Below are 19905 nucleotides of genomic sequence, written 5' to 3' on the forward strand. Positions count from 1 at the left end.
AAATCCCAAATCCCCTTTTCACCTCGCATAGAACGGTATCTCAACAACAACTAACTAAACTAAATAACACCTCCTCCTCCAACCCTCCCCTGCTTCCCCAACCTTTCTCCTTCCTCTCCCTCCCTTTACTTTATGATATACCAGATTAGAAGCCACGTAACACACCCCCTCGTTCTCTCTCTTTCTCTTCTTTCTCTCTCTCTCTCACCACAGCAACCACATATCCACAGCGATCTAAACAATAACCTCTGTGTATTTGTTTCCCTCCCTCTTCCTTTCCTTTATTGGTTTTCTCTGTGTTTTCTCCTCATGTCTCCTCCTCCAAACACACCTCTGTGCGTCCTCCCTCCTTCGTCCTCCCTCCCCCTGCCCCTCATTGTTTTTCTTTTCCCGTTTTCACGTCGTCCGTCTACGTTTGTTCTGTCTGTTGTGTGTGTGTGTGTGTGTGTGTGTGTGTGTGTGTGTGTGTGTGTGTGTGTTGCCGCGTGGACTTTTGAATGCATGTGCGCATGTGATGTGTGTGTGTGTGCGTGTGTGTGTGTTTGTGGCCACCCCAGCGGCCGGATCAGTTACACAGACATGTATCAGATGCTAAGACACATGTGTCCGCCGCTAGGCCTCGGGAAGAGGTGTCCCGCCCGGGTCGCCTATAAGGTAGACTCGCCCCCCACCTTACCCCCCCACCCTCCTCAACCACCACCCCACCTCCTTCTGTCCCCTCCCTTCTCCTATCATTCCTTTCTTCCGTACTCCTCCCCCTCCCATCTCCGTCCTTAAACCTCCCCATCGCTGGGGAGGAGATCCTCTTCTCTCTCTCCTCTGCTGAAACCTCCCAGTCCCTTTCCTCCTTCTCCTCCTCTCCCTCTCTCGTCCACCCCCCTCCTTCCCTCTCTCCCTCCTCCCAGCGGTGTTCTCCTCATTGTCTGTTAGTGGTGGTTGTGGTGGTAGTGGCGCTGTCCTCTCTTCTCTCTCTCCGACCGCGGGGATGGAGGGATGGGCTTTTGTCGTGCAGTGAAGTGAAGTGATAGTGGAGTGGTAGTCAATCCTCTTTCTTTTATTCCCTCCCGTCAGGCCGCAGGAGTAAGGGAACGGAGGAGGCTTTGCTAGTCCTTCTGCAACCTGCACGGACGCATGCACACACACGAACACACCCACAGTCCAGGCAGACAAACAGAGAATTTCCCCTTTTCCAAAACAAATGAAGGAACTGAGAATCTAAGAAAAGTTCCTGGGATAGTTTTTAAAGTGATGTTTGCATATTTTACTGTATAAATCCACAAAATCTTAAATAAGCTTATATAATATTCCTGATTCTACAGCGTGTTTTGTTAAACTGTTACAGATTTTTAGAATAAACTAAAGATTTTTGGCAAAAATCTAATACCAATTTTATAACTCATGTTATCAGGCCACATTTTCTCTTTATGTGTTGCAGGTCTGATAATTTGCACTACATTTTAAAAATATCATCCTGATGACAAAGACCACAGGACTACCAATTGTTTGTGGTAATCACTGATAATTTACGGAAGCATATATATGGAATTATGTATGCTAACATGTGAAAAATCCACAGTATTGTTTCATGAAAAGAAATGTAGATAATGTGTTCATGTAAAAATCTGCAGTGTAGAGGCCAACAGACACAGTATTTTAACCAGGGTCATATTCACACAGTGCAACTATTTGCTTACGATGCGGGTACAGAAGGACCGGCAAGGGTGTCTGTCTTCAGTCCTCTACGTCTCTTATTCCTGTGGATGGCACTATAGTGCACACATACACATGCCCACATACACATACAATTAATAATAATAATGCACAATAAAATAAGTAGGACAAGTTCTGGCCGTTCTAGTTTTTTTTGTCTTTTTTCAAGATGTTTTTTTTTCTTTTTAACACCCAAGCAAACTTGAATGTCTTTGGCTTCTCTTTGTGCCTCAGACCACCAGGGTAAAGATTTGGGTCGAGTATTTCAGCATCCCGCTGTCTCTTTGTCTTGTTGTCCACTCTTTCTCTCATCATCACTGGAGTCAGACTCTGTCTGTCTTCTCTCTGTCATTCTCTCTCTTATTGACATCCAGACATAGTACTGAAAAAATGATTTGGTGCTTCAGCAAAGAGTTCCCGCAATCTTGCAGATCATGTTTGTGGTGCTAAGATGATCTGAAAAGTAGCATCATCCTGTCATCAGCAATTAACAGTGCAAAGTGTGTCATCAGCTGTGAAGCTAATCTGCCTACGATAACATCATTAAACCCCAAAAGCTTCCTTCCTTTATTATTCTTATTCTTATTCTTATTCTTATTATTATGTCACTGTTGTTACCAGAATTATACCACAGAGTAAAGTAAACAATATTCATACTTTTATTAGAATCAGGAATGATCTGATCAGACAATTGGACTGGACAACTCATGCCAGCTTTCAGCTTGACACTTTTTGATACTTAAATATTTACATTCTGTGCACAGATTTTTGGTTGGTACCAAAGACATATCGAGGTTTGATACAGACTCGTATTCAGATGGAATTCTCTCTCATAACTTTGCTAACTTGCTTGTGATGTTTCCTGCATAACATTACTGACTTTGACAAAGTGTAGCTATTCCTTTGACCGGCACCTGTACACAAGCCTGCTGCTCATTGTGTAGTATGTATAGTGAGTGAGCAGGATGACTTTGATCAATTGACACAAACTCTCCACTGCGCTCAACTTTTATTCAGTCTGGGTGTCAGTACCCCATTCACCCCCTGTCCTTTTTCTCTCTTTTGTTTTTCTCACTTGTGTCTTTTTCTTTCTTCTTCTCTCATTTCTCCTCATTCTGCTCTCCTCTTCACTGTTTTGAACTGCCATTCTTCTGTCCTTGCACCTCTACTTCCACTTGTCTGTCAGCAGTCGGCTTCCATCTTCATCCCTTCATAACATCCCTCTGTCCATCTAACACGCTCTGTCTCTGTCTCTCTTACCTGTCCTCTCTGTTCTTTCGTCTTCTTTTTCTCCAGAACGTCAACCTGTATCGGCAGTGGTCCCCATCACATACTTCAGCCATCAAAGCCTTCCAGTATTCATTGATACAGCTTCACAGGAAAAGGTCCATTAAAGGACATTTTGAGTTCAGAAAGTCCTCCTGGTTTTTTGTGAGAGCAGAGAGGCAATGGTTAGACATCTTGAACCACTTTGACACCGATCACTCTTACTCCAAAGTTCTTGATCTCCCCTTTGATGGACACTAGGCCTCACCCTTACTGGAACCAGTAGTTTTGATAAATGTGTATCGCTACAACACCTTGGTTCTGAACTGACCTCTTCTCAGGAAGCTTATGTCAGTGTTGTTTTTAGTCCTCGTCTTTATCTATTGTCTTGTTCTGTAATTTTCAGCCTTTCTCTTCTCTTTCCTTTCTATCTACACACACAGACACACACACACACATACACACACACTCTGTTCTTCTCTCTGTTAATTCCAGTTGACCCACGGTCTCTTGATTCCTCTTTTACTCTTTCAGTGTTTTCACGATCCTCCTCTCCCTCCTCATTCTCGCCCTTCCCTTTTTATCTGTAACTACATCTCATGACCAATCTTAGCGCCGCCTAGTTTAACTCCACTAACTGCTGTCCCTACCATGTGTCCCCTTTGATAGACCCCCCTCCCCTCACCTTACCCTACAGTACTACTACTATAAAGTCTGGTTGGTCCGAAACAAAACAGAAACGTCAATCATCTCTTTTTGATCTTCTCTATGGTTTTTTTTTTCTTCTTTCAGCGAATGCCACAACTCTAATCCTCTCTAACTCTGACAACCCCTTAAGACACTGCACCCGTTTGGCATTGAGAGAGATCTTGACTTGATATGAAATCGCTGTCCAATTTGACTTTGGTTAAGGGAAACATTAATGTAAAAACGTACAGAGCGAAAATAAAGCTATGAAATGAATCTGTGAATCAGTAGGATCAATCCAGTTGGATTGAGGATACTCTCTTTGCGCGGATGCACGGCTGCTTGTATTGTGAAAGTGGGTTTTGAGGGAAGTTGGGGAGGGGTGGTAGTGGGGAAAAAGTTGGGTCTTAGATAATGGGAGTGAAGTTAAGGCATGTTGCATGCTGCGTGTCTGAGTTTGTGAGAGTTTTCTAGGGGGGTGTCGTGTGGTGTTGCATGCAATCCTCGCACTCTCTGTCGCATGGCTATGGGCGACATTGAGCCTGCCTGTCTGCCTGCTGCCTGCCGAGCGCTGTGGATGTTGGCCGATGCCCTCCGCCTTCCGCACACATGGCTTTGGGCATGCCCGACACTCGCACACACTCAGGAACACGAGCACGTACACAACCCCACCGCCATCGTACTGCCGTGCTTGCCATCTTTAGTGCCCAACGCTCATGTTCGTAGGTAAATCCGATGGATGCCAACTGATTGGGATAAGAACGGCAAGCGGCCCCAGCCAGGCCAGCATGTTTCGTTCTATCCGCAGGTTTCTCCATTGGTTTTACCTGGTATAGACATGTAAAGACAGGGACCCTCCTTACAGGTAGGGGGAGCTCTATAGAAGATGCCTTAGTTAAATAAAAATTAACAGCAGTCTCCTGAAAAATCACAGAATTATTCCAGTGATACTGTTATTGTTCTCCAGTCAACCTATTTTGTCTCCAAAGGACTCCAATTAAGCGCTCTTAATTGCAGTCTGTGCAAATAACTGTGTGTAAGTGGGTGGGGAGGGTTGTTGGGGTTGGAGTGGGTTTTGGGTGGGGGCGGGGGTTGGTGTATGTGTACTGTTATATATATATCTATATGTGTGTAACAACAGAGATGTGTAAATGCGCCATCGCATTCACACATTTAGGGAACATGGGCACAGGTTGGGTCGGAGGCCATTTTGGCTCCGATTGTTCTTCCTTGTGGTTCTCGGCTCTCACAGTTGCTTAGCAGCAGATGGCCCTCATTGGATAGCTGTGCTGTCTCATAGAGTATCATTGGAAAAACAGGAGACACAGTGACTTACCCGTTCAAGTTTCGGTCCTCAAGCAAATGCTCTTGCACTTGCAAATGCATGCACTGATAAAATGTGCGGCAGACATTACACATAGACACTCAACAGTCACTTGATATAAGACGCATTTATCAGAGGACTTGCCTCGACTTGAAATTCACTGACTCGACTTATTAGGCTACATTGATCCTATCGGTATCTGAAAGAATCACAGTGACACCTAGTCATCCTTGCCTCAACTCTAATCCATCTCAGAGAACATTAAATAAAACCTGGACGAATCCAGTCCAACTCTAATTGGCTGTTGTCTATGGAGCTCTCTCAACCCCGCCCCCAACCCCCCACCCCATCCCCCTCCTGGAGGTTCAGGCACACCACGCTTTAGCAAGGACACGTACCTTTCTCATGCTCTCATCCTGACTGGCTCTCCACAGAGGCTGCTGCGTATGGATCTACCGGTTGCCGATGACAACACGGTGCATTTTAACTCGACCCTCATGGCTCTGATCAGGACAGCACTGGATATAAAGATTGCCAAGGGTATGGCCCTAAAGTACTTAAATCCATTTACTGTTCTTCTCAGTTACCTTCCTGTCTGACAGTCGTGGATCTTCCTGTGTAATTCACAAATACGACTTGTCACCTTTCAATTTCTGTCTGTTTCTCTTCAACAACTCTAGATTATTGTAGCAAATGCAACAAAACTCTGCCAATTATGACACTAACAAATTACTCTCTTGTTTTGGGTGAATGTGTACATGTGTGAATGGCCAAACATATTTTTTTTGGCCTACCTTTGGATCTTTACCTTCTTTGCCTTGTGTTTATGCATGTGGGGTGTCTGCATATGTATGGATGTATGCATGTGTGCTGCCTGTGTGTACAAATCTTTGATGTGCGTGTGTGTGTGGGAACTCTGGGTCGCTGGGCTACCCAGGCGGTGCAGACAAGCACCAGATGGATGCAGAACTGAGAAAGGAGATGATGGCCATTTGGCCAAACTTATCACAGAAGACACTGGACCTGCTGGTTACGCCACACAAGGGTAAGTTGCAGGAAAACTGAACATAGTGGTATATGTGTGTCCGATCACCAACTCACCAAGAGGACAGCTTCCACCAGCCAGTGTCATTCACTGCTTCGCATCTCCTGATCAGGCTACCACAGCGAAAACACACATACTGTACACATATACGCATACATCGATACATACGCCAATACACATTCTGTAGATCCATGCTTCCTGCAGGTGCCCACATCACAGGCCAGATAGTTGGCAGCCAGGCTCCCCGTCCTCTTGTTTAAAATAGGTGCTCACAGACAATAAACAAAAATACTTGCGGGGTGAGGCTAACAGCAACATGCCAGTCTCCTCTCTCCTGCCCTCCAGTCTCTTCTCACTGGAGACTTGGTAAGACCCACCTTCTTGATGTTTGCCAACCAATCACCAGCATAAATGACAACCTGCGACTGTGACTGACCCCCTACACCACCTGGAAATTTGGAAGGAATAAGGCATTTTATGCTGTATTCTTGCCAAACAAACAGATCATTCCACCAATGGTCAGATAGTGGCTTTCGAGTTTCAATGGACGATGCACCTTGTTACTAATTAGCTCAAGTTGTCCCTGCATTATTTGTGTTTACAGATACACATCCCATACAGGAATGCACCACACCATACATTCATTATAGGCACACCGGGATACACGTGGACACAGACGCGTAGGACACATCAGAGTGAACACAGTTGCACACATCTGCACTGCTGATCTTTCCACCCATGCAGTTAGTCCTGGTATCAGGGGGTGCCTGCTATAGAAGATCCTCTATAGAAGTCTTTTCACTACAGGAAATAAACTTGTTAAATATATCTAGGCTAACAAGTTCATTAAAATGATTGTGATGAGTGATGGTTTTCAAGTAAATATGTTTAGAGGATTATTTAAGGGATTTTAGTGCTGATATGAGTACAAACTAGTATAATGATGCATGTTTAGCATACCTGCAAGTTGCTTGGCTAAACGCATGGCAGCTAATTAGGTTTAAGATATGCATTGTCATGTCTTATTGCCGAGTGATATAATAAGAAAATAAGATATGCGTGGTCATATCTTAAAAGACGTTAATATCTGACTTGTAGCTATGCCACTTTGAAAAGGGCACCGCTCATTCAGTAAGGCAGTGATGCCGCTTGTAGACCAAAACAAAGCTCAGTATTTTTCTGATTTTTAAATGTTTTGTATGTTTTCCATCCAAACTCTGGGGATACATGTCCAGAGTTTTTAGAAAAAAATTGAGCTCCTGTTTTCCAGGGATCATTTGACCGAGGTGTCGCAGGGTTTCTTAGTGGGGTGGCTACCTAGTCCTCAGCCTTAGTATTATGTCTAAAACTGAGACATTACGTTTTGATACGGTTAGATGGCAGGAAAGCACTAAGAGAATGTTATAATGTGTAGGTACAGCATCTGCCTGTGAAAAGACTTTTGCCTTTGTTGTGTTAATAATTGTATAGTGTTGTTATATTGTATTTGTCTGTTGCACACCAGCACGTGAGCTCGGCTCTGTTTCAGTTGAGGCTTCACTGGGAATGTCTCAAGACAATTAAAGAGCATATTAGTCCCTGTTACAGTGAGTATTACACAAAGTGTTATTTGTCCCTTTATATTGCACAGTTTAAATGTCTCACAGCTGTTTGTGAGTTTGGCAATTGTCTTGGAGCCAGACATGTGTTTGCTGCACTTTAAGTGCTCAGAAACACATCATCAGCAAACAAACAGACCCTCTTCTTTTCCTGCCTTGTTATGCATATAAGTGTAAATCATGTCATTAGCTTGTTAAACTGTTTGCCACTCAAGCTTTTTAGATTTTTAGAGCTCAGCTTCATACAGATTTGGATCAGAATTATTTGTAACCACCGACCAAATATTGTGGGATGAACCTGCGTCGGTCAACTGAAACCAAATCGAGAACTGAACATTTTGTCTAAATTCTTGATTTTGAAGCTCAGGTCTGTCCCGCCACAGACTAACACGAAACAGAGTTGACCCACCTGCTGGTGTACTCTGCACGTTATTGTGAATTGTCAGTGGTTTGTGTTTCAATGTGTCTTGTCACCCACTCCCATTCCCCCCACGGCTCAGGGTCCCATCCCACTCGGGTCTAATCTTGCAGGGTAACTTGTCATTTTTTCAGCAGCCACAGACTTGACGGTGGGCAAAATCTACGCCGCCATGATGATCATGGAATACTACCGGCAGAGCAAGACGAAAAAGCTGCAGGCCCTGCGAGAGGAACAGGTAGACTCCATCTCAGAGAAATTAACCCCACACAAAAAGACCTTTATTCCCTTTTCCTTTCTCTCTTCTTCCTCCTCCCGGCCATCTTTTTTGATTCCACTTCCACTGGCCCTTGGACTGAATTTTGCCTGTCTTCTGCCAAATATGGATTTAAAAGCATAAGAATCATGTCTTATACATTTAAATCCTATAAAAATTCTCAGCTACACTGCCAAACTCCCTACCTCCCTCTCCGCCTGCGCTGAACCCTTTATTAGCATGCAACCTGGAAATCTGCGTCCTTTTTCCAGCACCTTTTTGCTCCCTTGCCCAGCCTTATTCCTCTCACCATGCTTTCTAGCAGAGGTATCTAGCTGTTTCCCTTTCTCTAGCTTATTAGCAACCTTTCCCTTTCCAGCTGCTTCAGGTTTTCTTTGTCTTTTCTCCGTGGGCTGTTGGAATGTGGTGAGGTTGATAAGGTGTTGCAAAGGTTTACCGATTTACGGTTTTTGTTGTTGGTAATGTTCTGAACAATGATGATGATGATGATGATGATGATACCACATGGCCTTACCTTTTGTTCCCTACCAGTGCTCTTCCCCTCCTGTCGATGAATGCCTTTGAGATGCACTCGCTCCCGCTGTCTCTATATTCTCAGCCCATGCTGTGGACCTGTCGAAACATCTTTCCACTCATGTAATACCTCCTGTTCGCTCCAGCAAGCCATCCAATGCTTCAGCACTTGATCCTAAATTTCACATGATAGAGCAAAGTCCAAATTTGCTCGTCTATATTAAATACATACTTCCTGGCATGGGATTTCCCTTTTGAGGAACAAAGGAGTGCATTGGTGAATGGAGAGTATGTTAGTCTCTTCTCTTTCAAACTGCAGCAGCAGTTTAGTGTTGGTACGTTCCTGAATGCAGCCATCCCATTGGACTGAATGGACAGGTCCACACAGGCTCTCTCAACATCAGCAGCACACAAGGCCTTTAACCAGTCTGTGTGTCTGTCAGTTTCTCACTTCATTCCTCCAATGTGGTCTCAGTTTTTATAATGAAGAATCATTTCAAAGGAAGAATCCACCCAAAAATGTAACACAGCTATAAAGGTTTTGCTGTGATTTATCTTTTCTTTAATTTCTTATTGCTAACACAAATCTAATAAATTGGCTTATCATGCTGAGATATTTACAGTACATCTCCAAGTTTTATAGCAGAATATTAAAACATTAGGTCGATGTTCACCTCTTAGACTCAAATGTCGAGGGTAATTTTCTGGGAAAATCCTCTCCCTCAGACGGACCCTCAACCAATCAAAATACAATGCAGCAATAATATTTGTTGTGATTTGAATAAAGGATGTTGACACAACCCAGTGTTCATCGTTAGATGGCTGATTTAAAGTATGGATGATGCAATAATGTAACCAATTTATCTATATATGTTATAAAACAGACTAAATGTTACAGTAAAGCAGAATTGTAGCGGGGGCATAAGGACCTCTTTCAGACAGAAAGTCACGAAGTAACTCCTGGTCTCGTGTAACAGTGTAAGAGAACCAGAGGGTGGATTTTTTCTTTAACTCCTCATTCTTACGCTCGTCTGTCTCCTCCTCCGTCCCTCCTCCTCCTGTGCATTGCTTGTGCCTCATCCCGTCTCAACTGTCCTCTTCAGTGTTTGTTAAGCTGTTGTTGGGTCTCAGATTTTCCTCTTTGTCTGCTGTCTGTCATTCTCCTGTTTCTTCAGTCTGTTTTCTGTGGTCCCTCCTTCCTGTCTTCCATGTCGTCTCTGTCCTGTCTGTGTGTTCATGAAGGTGTCTGTCTGCTGTGGTGGTGGGTGGGATGTTGAGTGGAGGTTCCTGTGACCAGTGGCTCCGTATGTAATCAGTCAACCCTGGAACCATTCATTGATACATATGCCACTGCTGAAACATGCTCCATTAAAGCCGGTGTCTCTGTTAGGTGTTTATGTTTCTGGCACAATCCATCCAAATGTTTATACCACAAATTTTCTCAGGATGCGTCACTGGAACTAGCCAGTGTCAAACAAGACCGTCCAGAGATGAACTTGAGCCATTTACCTCTGCGGCACAGAATATGATGACTGGGCAGGATTACACAAACTGTCACGCTCTAAAAGGCAGCACTTTAATGTCTGTCTGACCATGTATGTCACGTGTCCAAGTGAGGAAATAAAAGGCTTTCAGCTGACATAATGTACCCTATGGCAGCCATATTGGAAGACTACAGCTCTTGAGCGAGGATAGGTGTGAATTTCTAATTGTTAACTAAATGTCTAAACAAACAACTTGAAGGCATCAATAGATGTCAGCAGTCATGGTGAATTTCTGAGCTTATTTGACCAAGAATTGATATTTCATGCACTCACAACAGCTGCCTAATTGTTTTTGTGCTTAGCATCAGCTTTTTGGCTAAGTTAAGTTGGCCATAACTTGTTCTAACCTCTTCAGTGGAAGTGCAAAGCCTCTATTACCACATTCACCAGCCAAATAACAGGTCTTTCTAAAGAACTGTTTGACTCGTCAAACTATCAGTATCTGTAGCCAGATGAGCTCCCTGTCCAGCAGATCAGCCTAAAGTTTCAGGGGACGCTTGGACGTGTATCTGTTGCTGAACAGGCCTCAATCCGTCTGCACTCATTGAGCATTCAGCCCTTAGCTTCCAGGCTGTGGAGGGACATGACACAGGCTGTAGCAGTCATGAATTATTGCCTTTAAGCCACTCCTGAGAGGACTCCATTACCCAGGATCCCCTGGGAGGAAACCTGCCTGGCCTCTGACCTGATGGAGGCAGAAGTTGCTAGTTCAGGATCAGTTGTCTACATCCTACAAAATGGCATATTACTCAAAAAATCTTGGCAGATGAATGAACACGCAGATTGTCAAACTATAATTTTTGAGTAAAATGTCTTGTTTGATTGTGTGTTTCATGTATATGGTAATCTGGTCCCAGACCTATGGTTTAAGAGCAATCTTACCTCAAATGCCTAAGGTAGAAGTTTCCCTCTAACACAGATCTGTGATCAGCTTTCCCTCCCTGAACATCAACCCAAACTGATGTAAAGGACAAAGTCGAATAATCTTGAACCCCACAGGGGTCCTTTAAACACTTCTTGCAGTGTTGTTAGCAGATCCCAGATCAGTAATCTGTCAGGGAACTTTACCTTGGCTACCCACAGCCATGTGCTTGGCAATGGCGCCCCCGTGTGGGTGCATGCTGCGAGTGCATCCTGCGTTTGTGTCCTGTGTCTGCCCCCTGAGTGTGCCTGATGCCAGCCTGCAGGCCATGTCGTGTATCTCACACAGAACCGAACGCCATTAATGTTTCAGCGCATGGAGCCGCCCTCTGAGGGAGGGGGCACGGACGGCCAGGGGGGCCAAGGCCTGAACGGCCTCCCCAGCACCCAGCCGGACAACCTCAACAGCATGTGAGTGACAAGACGAGTGCATTGAAACATGTGAGACAAGAGGAAATGTGAATACCTGCCCACATGCATATGTTCCAGAGTGAACAAGGAGGATTTTTTATTCAAATTAGATGAAAGCATTTCTTATGAATACAAATGAATTTAAAGTTCACACCTTTGTGACGATTTGAGTGAAGTGAAGGTAAAATGACATTCAGACAGTACAGTACAGTATGATACATGCATCTCTGTGATGTATTAGGCTATTTGTTTTCTTGTTCCAGCTTCCCTAGCTTTGGGTTTCTTTGACCATGTTTTTTAATTATGTCTTTTCCCTTGTGTGTCAGGGTGTGTGTATTTGCCTTTCCATTTGCAAAAAAAGCCTACTCAGCTTTGTGTGAGAGTTGATATTGTACGAGTACTGTTTGTAAAATTGAGCTGAATTGGCAAAGAAATTGAGAAAAAGTGTGAAAAAATGTTTAGATCTTTTCATTATATCAGCGACGTGATTCGTCAAATATATCGTATGATTGCAAGTCAGCTGTGAATTTCTTCAGTTGAAGCCAGTTTTTTAATTCCCTGACCTGTGTGTATGTGTGGGTGCCAGACCTCCAGAGGGTGGCATGACCGAGAGCCAGTCGTGGATGACAACCAAAGCCCAGGAAATGTTCCAAAAGACGCGTAACTGGAGCCCCGACAGACCCTACCCCGACGATCTCCATGACAACCGTCACAACCCGCAGGTATGATAAGTGCAAACACACGTCGTCACCATAGCAACACACTGATTCAAGCCTAAACATGTTCTCCGCCATTGACAGTGTAAAAGAAGTGGATGTAGCCGCCGTGATGTCACACATTGGCTTGTGGGCTACTGTTTTGAAGCCTTGAGTTTGAAAGCCTGAAGTGACCATATTTGGGCGAGGGGGTGGAGCTAAATTCTCAACTAACACTCACCAGCTAGCTTGATTAGCAAGGTCAGTGATTCACATTAATCGTGGTATAAATTTGGATGCTAATTTTGGCTAGTGAAAAAAATTTACTTAGCGGAGAAGGCCTTTTTTAAGGCGACTGAAGTGTAGTAATTAACTTTCATGATCTGAAAATGCACTGTGAAAGGGTCAACGCTCCAGTACAGAAACAAGCACAACACCCAAAAAACAAGTTCACAGTTATTTAACACGGTGCCACGGTTACGCATTGCTATGTCTCTATCCCACCTGACAGGTTGCTGTGGCAGCGACTTGTCAATCATACAGCCCTGTCCTGAAGCATAGCGGGACCATAATTTATAAAAATGAACATCATGCTGTATTAAATAAAACTTGAAACTGGGGATTGAGATCACAAACTCATGAGGAAACTTGTTACAGAGGTAACATATCAAGTGTGAAGTAAGGTTTTCTCATAAGCTTACATGCAAACGACTTCTTTTTGTAGCTAGTGAAGTTGCACCCTGCTGGCCAATAGAAAACAATGCAGTTACTTCCACATTGGCTTCACTTTTCAGACCTTCTTCTTTTATACAGTCAGTTTTCTCCGCTCACACTGACAGTTTATCTCCAGCCACGCTGGTTACATTCTGGTAGCTAGGTATGATCAATAATCAATAATTTCCTGTGTTCAGCAGGTATTTTGTTAGTCAGAAATATTAAAGACACATTCCTCAGGATTCCTGCTGTTGCACTGTTCATATTGAAAACCTCTCTAATCATCACACATATGACAGTCACAGAAGCTGATATGAATTCATTTATGTAATACTAATTAAAAATCTCCACCTGTTGAATGATCTACAGCTGCAAGTTTTTCCATCTAAATTCACATTCTTGCTGAACTTATTGACACTACTCATCGTAATATTTGTTTATTTAAGATGTGAAACCTTTTTTTTAATGAGCAGCAACTAAATTTTGGTGAGTTTCATCCACCCCATCCTTAAATAAAAATCTGAATAATATAAACCTCTGAGCTCCTTGAAGAGTCAGGGCTTTATTGCAAAAGCACAGCCTTTCTACAAACCCCTGATTCTCCTCTTCCTCGGGTAAGTATTTTATCTCCGGTGATCGTGACTGATTCATATCTAACCTCATAAGGTGGATGGGCATTTCAGGGATAGCAGATGATTCAACAGAATCCACGGGGCCTAATGTGTTTCTAACTGGAGTCTTTCATGATAAAAACTTGAGAAATTGCCAGACATAAATCCAGTTTCTTATCTCTGATATGAAGTGATTTGACACAGCTGCAAAGGAATTTAAGAGTTCCACCTTAACGCCCTGTTTGAGTGTCCTCTTTGTGGAAAGATTAAGAACTATTAGTCCTATAATCCACTCTGTCATCCACTTTCTTCGCAACCTCCAATAAATTAGCTGAGAGTTGAAATCTTTCCGGTACCTGAAGCGCTGGATGTTGCTACTCCAGCGAGCAACGCTGTAGTGTCTCTCTGTCCTTTGAACTCTTTTCTTTTTGCAAATCTGTCTCTTTCTTCATCTTCCTGCTCGAAGTTCACATCTCCCGTATTCTCTTAGTCTTCATCTTCCTCTTCTTTTTTTTTTTTCTTCCCTGGTCACTCTTCAGCCTCCTCTTGAGTCAATGGCTTGGAGGTGGCGGATGTGTTTTGTGATGTACACCTGCTCCTCCTCACTGCCTCCTTCCTTTCACTTGTCTGTTGGGACGTCCGTACTCCCCAGCCCCTCATCTCTCTCTTCAATGCCATAACTAATATACTAAGATGTGCATGGATTTGGAATTGTGCCGTGGACTCTTTGGAAAGAGTTTTTGAGATATTTTCCTGCCCAAGTTTTGGATCCTTGGCTTTATGCCAGAAAAGTCCCAGTGTTTCCAAAGCAGCTTTTTCCAGCAGAAAGGGTTTGGTTTTGTCCCACAATCCAGAATGAGCATTCAGAGGTCGGATTCAGAACAGTCTTATACATTGATCCAAAAGATTAATAGAGTATGAGGCTATGAGATTAAAAAAATCACTACCCACCTCTTCTGTTTCAACAAAGGTTCAAACAGTAAATTTATGCAACAACAAGTTGCATAAATGAAGACAGAATTGGGGTCTTTTATGTCTGAAATTAAAAAGAAAGGCAAAAAAGGAACATGATTAGCTTTCACGATAAATCAGTGGATTTATTTCACGTCCACCTCAGCCAGCACCTCCCTCGATTAGCCGATGAGCTGTCAGCGTCCCCTCCCTCAGCAGGCAGTGGTCACGCCCCCTCTCGTTGTGTTTTGCAGAATGTAGAGATGAGGGAGATGGGGCGGGACGGGTACTCCGACACTGAGCCCTATCACCCAATGGATGGGCATGGGCGGACCCTCTCCATGCCCCGCCTCTCGGCAGACAACCAAGTGAGCACCTTCATCCCACCATCCGCACCATCATCATCATCATCATTCCCCATTACTATGCCTGTTAGCAGTGAGGACAGCTGAAGTGAATTAAATAAGTCTCTCCTTGCATCTGAACAGAGAAGAGAATCATTTTTGCTATATTTGAATATTTAGTCCAAAAAAAACAAAAACGTGTACGTTTGATAATTTCAACGCTTTCATGTGTTATTTTATTTTTTATCTCGTGGGAAACATGGTTCGCTTCCTACCCAATGTTTGACAGGATGCAAAGAAGCAATGAGACTTTTGTAAATTCACCTCCGTCTGTCTGGTCTCACTGTTTGTCTTCCCTCCCTCCCCCCACCCCTCCACCTCCTCCTCCCTTACTATAACCCTCCACTCATCCAGCAGCCGACCCTCCGCTGCTCAGCTCCAAGAGAGCTACTCTCTGACGCTAACATTGGAGCAGTGAGCAAAATTGGTCGGAGGGCTGGATAAGTGTTCTAGATACGTATAAGGATATATATCTAGAAGACCTATAGGTATAGAATATCTGCTCGAAGCACATCCTGTTCCCTATTCCATTTCCATCAAATCCTTGGTGTGTCTGTCCTGTGTAAACTGTGGCCAGAGTTAATGTTTCTCTCCAAGAATGAAAATGAGAAAAAAAACATATGAAGTGCGATGCACAAGCATATCTGCAGCGTAAAAAAACATTTCTAACGAATACAACCACGTGGAGGCCAGGTGCATAAACCGCAGGTTGCCAGTTCTTTGTGTTTGGAAATCATTTTATGCTACATTGATCTCAGCAGCGGCAACTGCATCACCGTTTTGCTCGAACTGGCACTTCTTGGATGTGTGTGAGACAGAGACAGAGAGGGGTGTAGCAGACATTACTGTGGATGCTTAGATCTTAACCTTTTCTGTAGACGTTTATTAACTACAAGCTGAGAACAAAACAAATGTTAAAATCAGGCGGGGACAGACGACAGATGCAAATTTCTGTCCTTACAGTATCCGGTTATTATATCTGTGTTACAGTTGTAAACACATCCAAATCAAAAGATGGTGGGTGATACAGGGACGTCGCCTGTCCGCTGTCTGCTGTATGGTAATCTGCTCTCAGTGCAAATTCAAAAGGGATATAAACTGCCAAAACAGGGAGTGTATGAAGGCGGTGAGAAAACTCTGATCACAGGTCCTGTGTGATTCTGATCTTGGGTTTTTGCTTCCTTTATATATTGTTCGGTAATGAACTTACACAATTTTCATTTTGCTATGAAGCCTCTGGCTGCAGTTGCACCTGCACTCACACATCCATGCATCCGAGCATTGCCACGCTCCGACATGCCGCTGCATCCAGTCACGTTGCTCTCACTTTGGTGTGCTGGTTACTCCATGGAGAGGTTTTGTATGAACATTTAGAGGATGAGGTAGGAGAGCGTTTAGGAGGAGCGTGATGTGCACATAAACAGAGGTGTGTGAAGAGAGTAGGGAAGGCGTCACAACTTGTCTTAGTATTTCAAGTTTCTTATTTATAATATGGGTGCAGTGAGTGTAAAATCTGTAACTCGTAAAACTTAACTCTTCTTAGTTTGAACAGTTAATGATCTACGGCTAAATATTAAATAATATGTCAATATTTCTGTCCTCTAAAATGTACTGTGCACTACAGTTATTGTTTCATTTTAAATCCAGTGTGCTGCAACACAACAAAATCAGAAAATACTGCAGTTTAGCTATGAATGCACCCCTGCGTACTTTTCAAATGGAGAATAAACACCAGCTTTCATTACTGCTCCTTATATTTAGGTGATTACTCTGCTAATAGTGCTGGAACATACAGTACAAGTCTTAGTGTGACTATAATTAGGTGATTCTTTGGAATAATCAGATATGTTAATATAATTGCATAGCAGCTCAACATACATAAAGGTAGACTGCTGTGGGAGTGTAGAAAATGTGTGTGTGCGTGTGTGTGTGTGGTGCGTGTAGAGTATATATATGTGTGTGTATCCGTACACTGTTACTTACTGCCTTCTAACACTGCTCTGCCTTACAGAGAGCTCATGCTGTTTCGGTAAGTGTGTGTGTGTGTGTGAGAGAGAGAGAGTGTGTGTGTGTGTGTGTGTGTATTCACATGCATCTTATATTGTCCTCTGTCCTCTCTCGCTCACTGGCTCATCCACCTCGCTGTTATGCACTGGCCTTCTTTAAATTAACTGGGTCCTCTCTCTCTCTGTCTCTCTCTCTGTCCTCCCTTGATCACTTATTTTTGTTTGTTTTTTATCCTTTTTACCTTGTTCCTCTCTTTTGAATTCTTCCCTTCATCTTCTCCTTCCCCTCCTCCTTCCCCCAAAATGTATATCTCACCTCCTCATACCTCTGTCATTGTTTCCCATTCCGTCTTTCTTTTTATTTGTTTCTTTCTCGTTCTCTGTCTCTATTCTCTTTCGGTCCTGGCTGGTATGCTATGTCGGGCCCACGCTCTGTGCGCGTGTGTGTGTGTGTGTTTATGTGTGTGTGTGCTACACTGCTCTGCTCTACGTATCATCTCTGTGTTTGCCTGCTCTGCAGCGGAGGAGACACAGGCCTCGTGGAAATAACCTCAGTGTATGTACCTCTCCAGCTCTATCTCTCTCTCTCTCCCTTCCCTCTTGATTCTTCTGTCTCTCTGTCAATCATTTTTCAAACTGGATCTGCACTAGAATGTAGTTTGCTGGTAGTTTTACCGCACGTGAGATCCCACATGGGTGGGTTTGACCTGCAGGGGGACAAGTCAGGTGGTGGTAATTGTGTTCTCAGAGACTATTCAGTACCACAGATGCAACCCATTTGGTATCCAGGACAGCTTAAAGTTACAATCCTGCAGGTTTTCATCTTATCAAACACAGTTTTTTATGCTATTTATGCTAATTTTTTTATCAGTTGGAATGTAATATATTTGAAATTTGTAAAGAGCAAAGTCAGAGACCAAGTGGGTTGATGGTTGAGTGAATTTCCTCACCAGTCAGTCAGGTCTCAGTCTGTATAATGCACATACACTTTGTGATAATTCAAAAGCGCTCTGGTCACAGCCACTGGACACTTAGCGCCTGCATGCAACAGTGCACACTCAGTTCTTTCTGCATTTGCATTTTGACCCACAAAAGAATCACAACCTGCTCGGTAAACAATGATCCCCAAACTTTGACGGCCATGTGTGGGTGTGGTGTTGACATGTACGCCACCATAAAAGTCTCTTTTAACAGTGTAAATTTGCTGTCCTTTAGATTTTGGTGGGTGCCTCCTTGTCACAATTATTGCTGGGGACAAATTTTTCAGATGTCCTCTCTTCTTCTCTTAATCAAGTATTTGCATGATACTTTTCATGGTTTGTTTAGTCTCATAAGTCTATTCTGCAATTCGAAGGAGACACCATCTGAGTTGTGTTGATGCAGTGATCCCACCCACCTGGTACTCCAAGCTCTTTAAATCAACCGTAACCTAATTGTCACTATTCAGATCTACTTTGATCACATCTCCCTTTTTCTATCTACCCTGTCAGCTTTTCTGTGAGCCTTCCTCTTTCTTCTTCACTCTCTCTTTCTCTCTCCTGTGTCTGCTCGTGTTGAGGTCGCTCTGCTCTCCATTGTTTGTTCTCTGTGACGAGTTTCCCTCGAGCCCTGCTTGTATGCAGCGTGTGTGTGTGTGTATGTGTGTGCGCGTGCTCCTCTGTGTGTGTCACATGTGTGTTTTAGTCTGTTGCATTGCTGCAGACCAGGTCAACAGAGTATGATGAAAGCATGGACTGGCCTGATGCAACTGTTGGCCTGTACATTGGGTTTGGCAGCGTGCCGGCATGTCGTTAGTCATGCATGACGTGGCAGAGCTGAGTCCTGCCGTGGATGTGATGGAGGAGAAGTGGTGTGTTAACGAGGGAAAGTGTCGCTGGAGCCAAAAGGCTATCGTTCTGTAGTGCCTGAAAGGTGGAGTGAAAGTTGGACACGGCCAGAGTGGGGCGCTCTTACAGTGGCTGCGTCATGTTCAACACTTCTCTCTGTCTTAAGTTGAATGATGTCAATGCATGATTTCTTACAGCTGGGGGTTTTAATGTAAAAATGAACTCAGGCAGCACTTCATTTGATCACACACGTCGTGATGTGATGTGATGTGACACACGTGTCATGAGTTTTTCAGTCTTTTATACCATTTATGGAAAACCAAATTCATCCTTAAATAAGCCTTACATATAAACATCTAAACTGCAACTGTTTGGAAAAGTAGTGCAAAGAGACACAGCTGTAGGCCTCTAAAACCAGAATTATTATTAATGGTATTAAATTAATTATAACTTCCTTGTTTTAACATTTTAATGTGTTTAAATTGTCTATTTTGTTTTTATTTCTTCAGTCACTCACGTAGTTTGAGCTGAATTTCTTGCATGAAAGAAGCTTTGAAATATATAGACTGAAATGCTTTATAAGAGTCACACGGCAGGTGCACAGCATTGTTCTCTCTAGTGCCCGAACAATGCAAAAGACAATAGACATGAGCCTTCTGAAAAATCATCTCATTGATATTTAACTGTATTTACTTTTTATTCAAGTTGTCATTGATTATTCAGACAAAATGTATGTGTGTGTGTGTGTGCGTGTAAGCGTGTTAAGCGTGTGCGCACATGTAGTGCTGCGCTGCCGGCTACCCAGTGGGCATGCATGGCTTGCGTGTAGTTGCTCAGGCGGCGTACAGACCGTGTGCGTGTAGCGCAGCTCCTCTCAGGACGGTGAATCCTCTTGTGTCCGTCTGAGCCTTCGTTGTCCAGCCCGCTGCCTGCAGACTCATGTGTGCTTTATCATCACGGTGATGTGAAGATTTCTGGGGATTC

The 19905-nt window shown here is 43.5% G+C and overlaps 1 protein-coding gene across 1 annotated transcript in view; it reads left to right on the top strand.

The window, feature by feature from the left end:
* cacna1ab (calcium channel, voltage-dependent, P/Q type, alpha 1A subunit, b) overlaps nt 1-19905 on the top strand; it is a 153011-nt gene that overhangs the window by 122541 nt on the left and 10565 nt on the right. The window contains 8 exon segments of the mRNA XM_041933435.1: nt 5422-5527; nt 5925-6032; nt 8183-8286; nt 11617-11714; nt 12301-12436; nt 14940-15053; nt 17101-17118; nt 17616-17651. Coding sequence (XP_041789369.1) covers nt 5422-5527; nt 5925-6032; nt 8183-8286; nt 11617-11714; nt 12301-12436; nt 14940-15053; nt 17101-17118; nt 17616-17651 — 720 coding nt within the window.

This window comes from Chelmon rostratus, chromosome 3, assembly GCF_017976325.1.
Source record: "Chelmon rostratus isolate fCheRos1 chromosome 3, fCheRos1.pri, whole genome shotgun sequence".
Classification (NCBI taxonomy): Eukaryota; Metazoa; Chordata; class Actinopteri; order Chaetodontiformes; family Chaetodontidae; genus Chelmon; species Chelmon rostratus.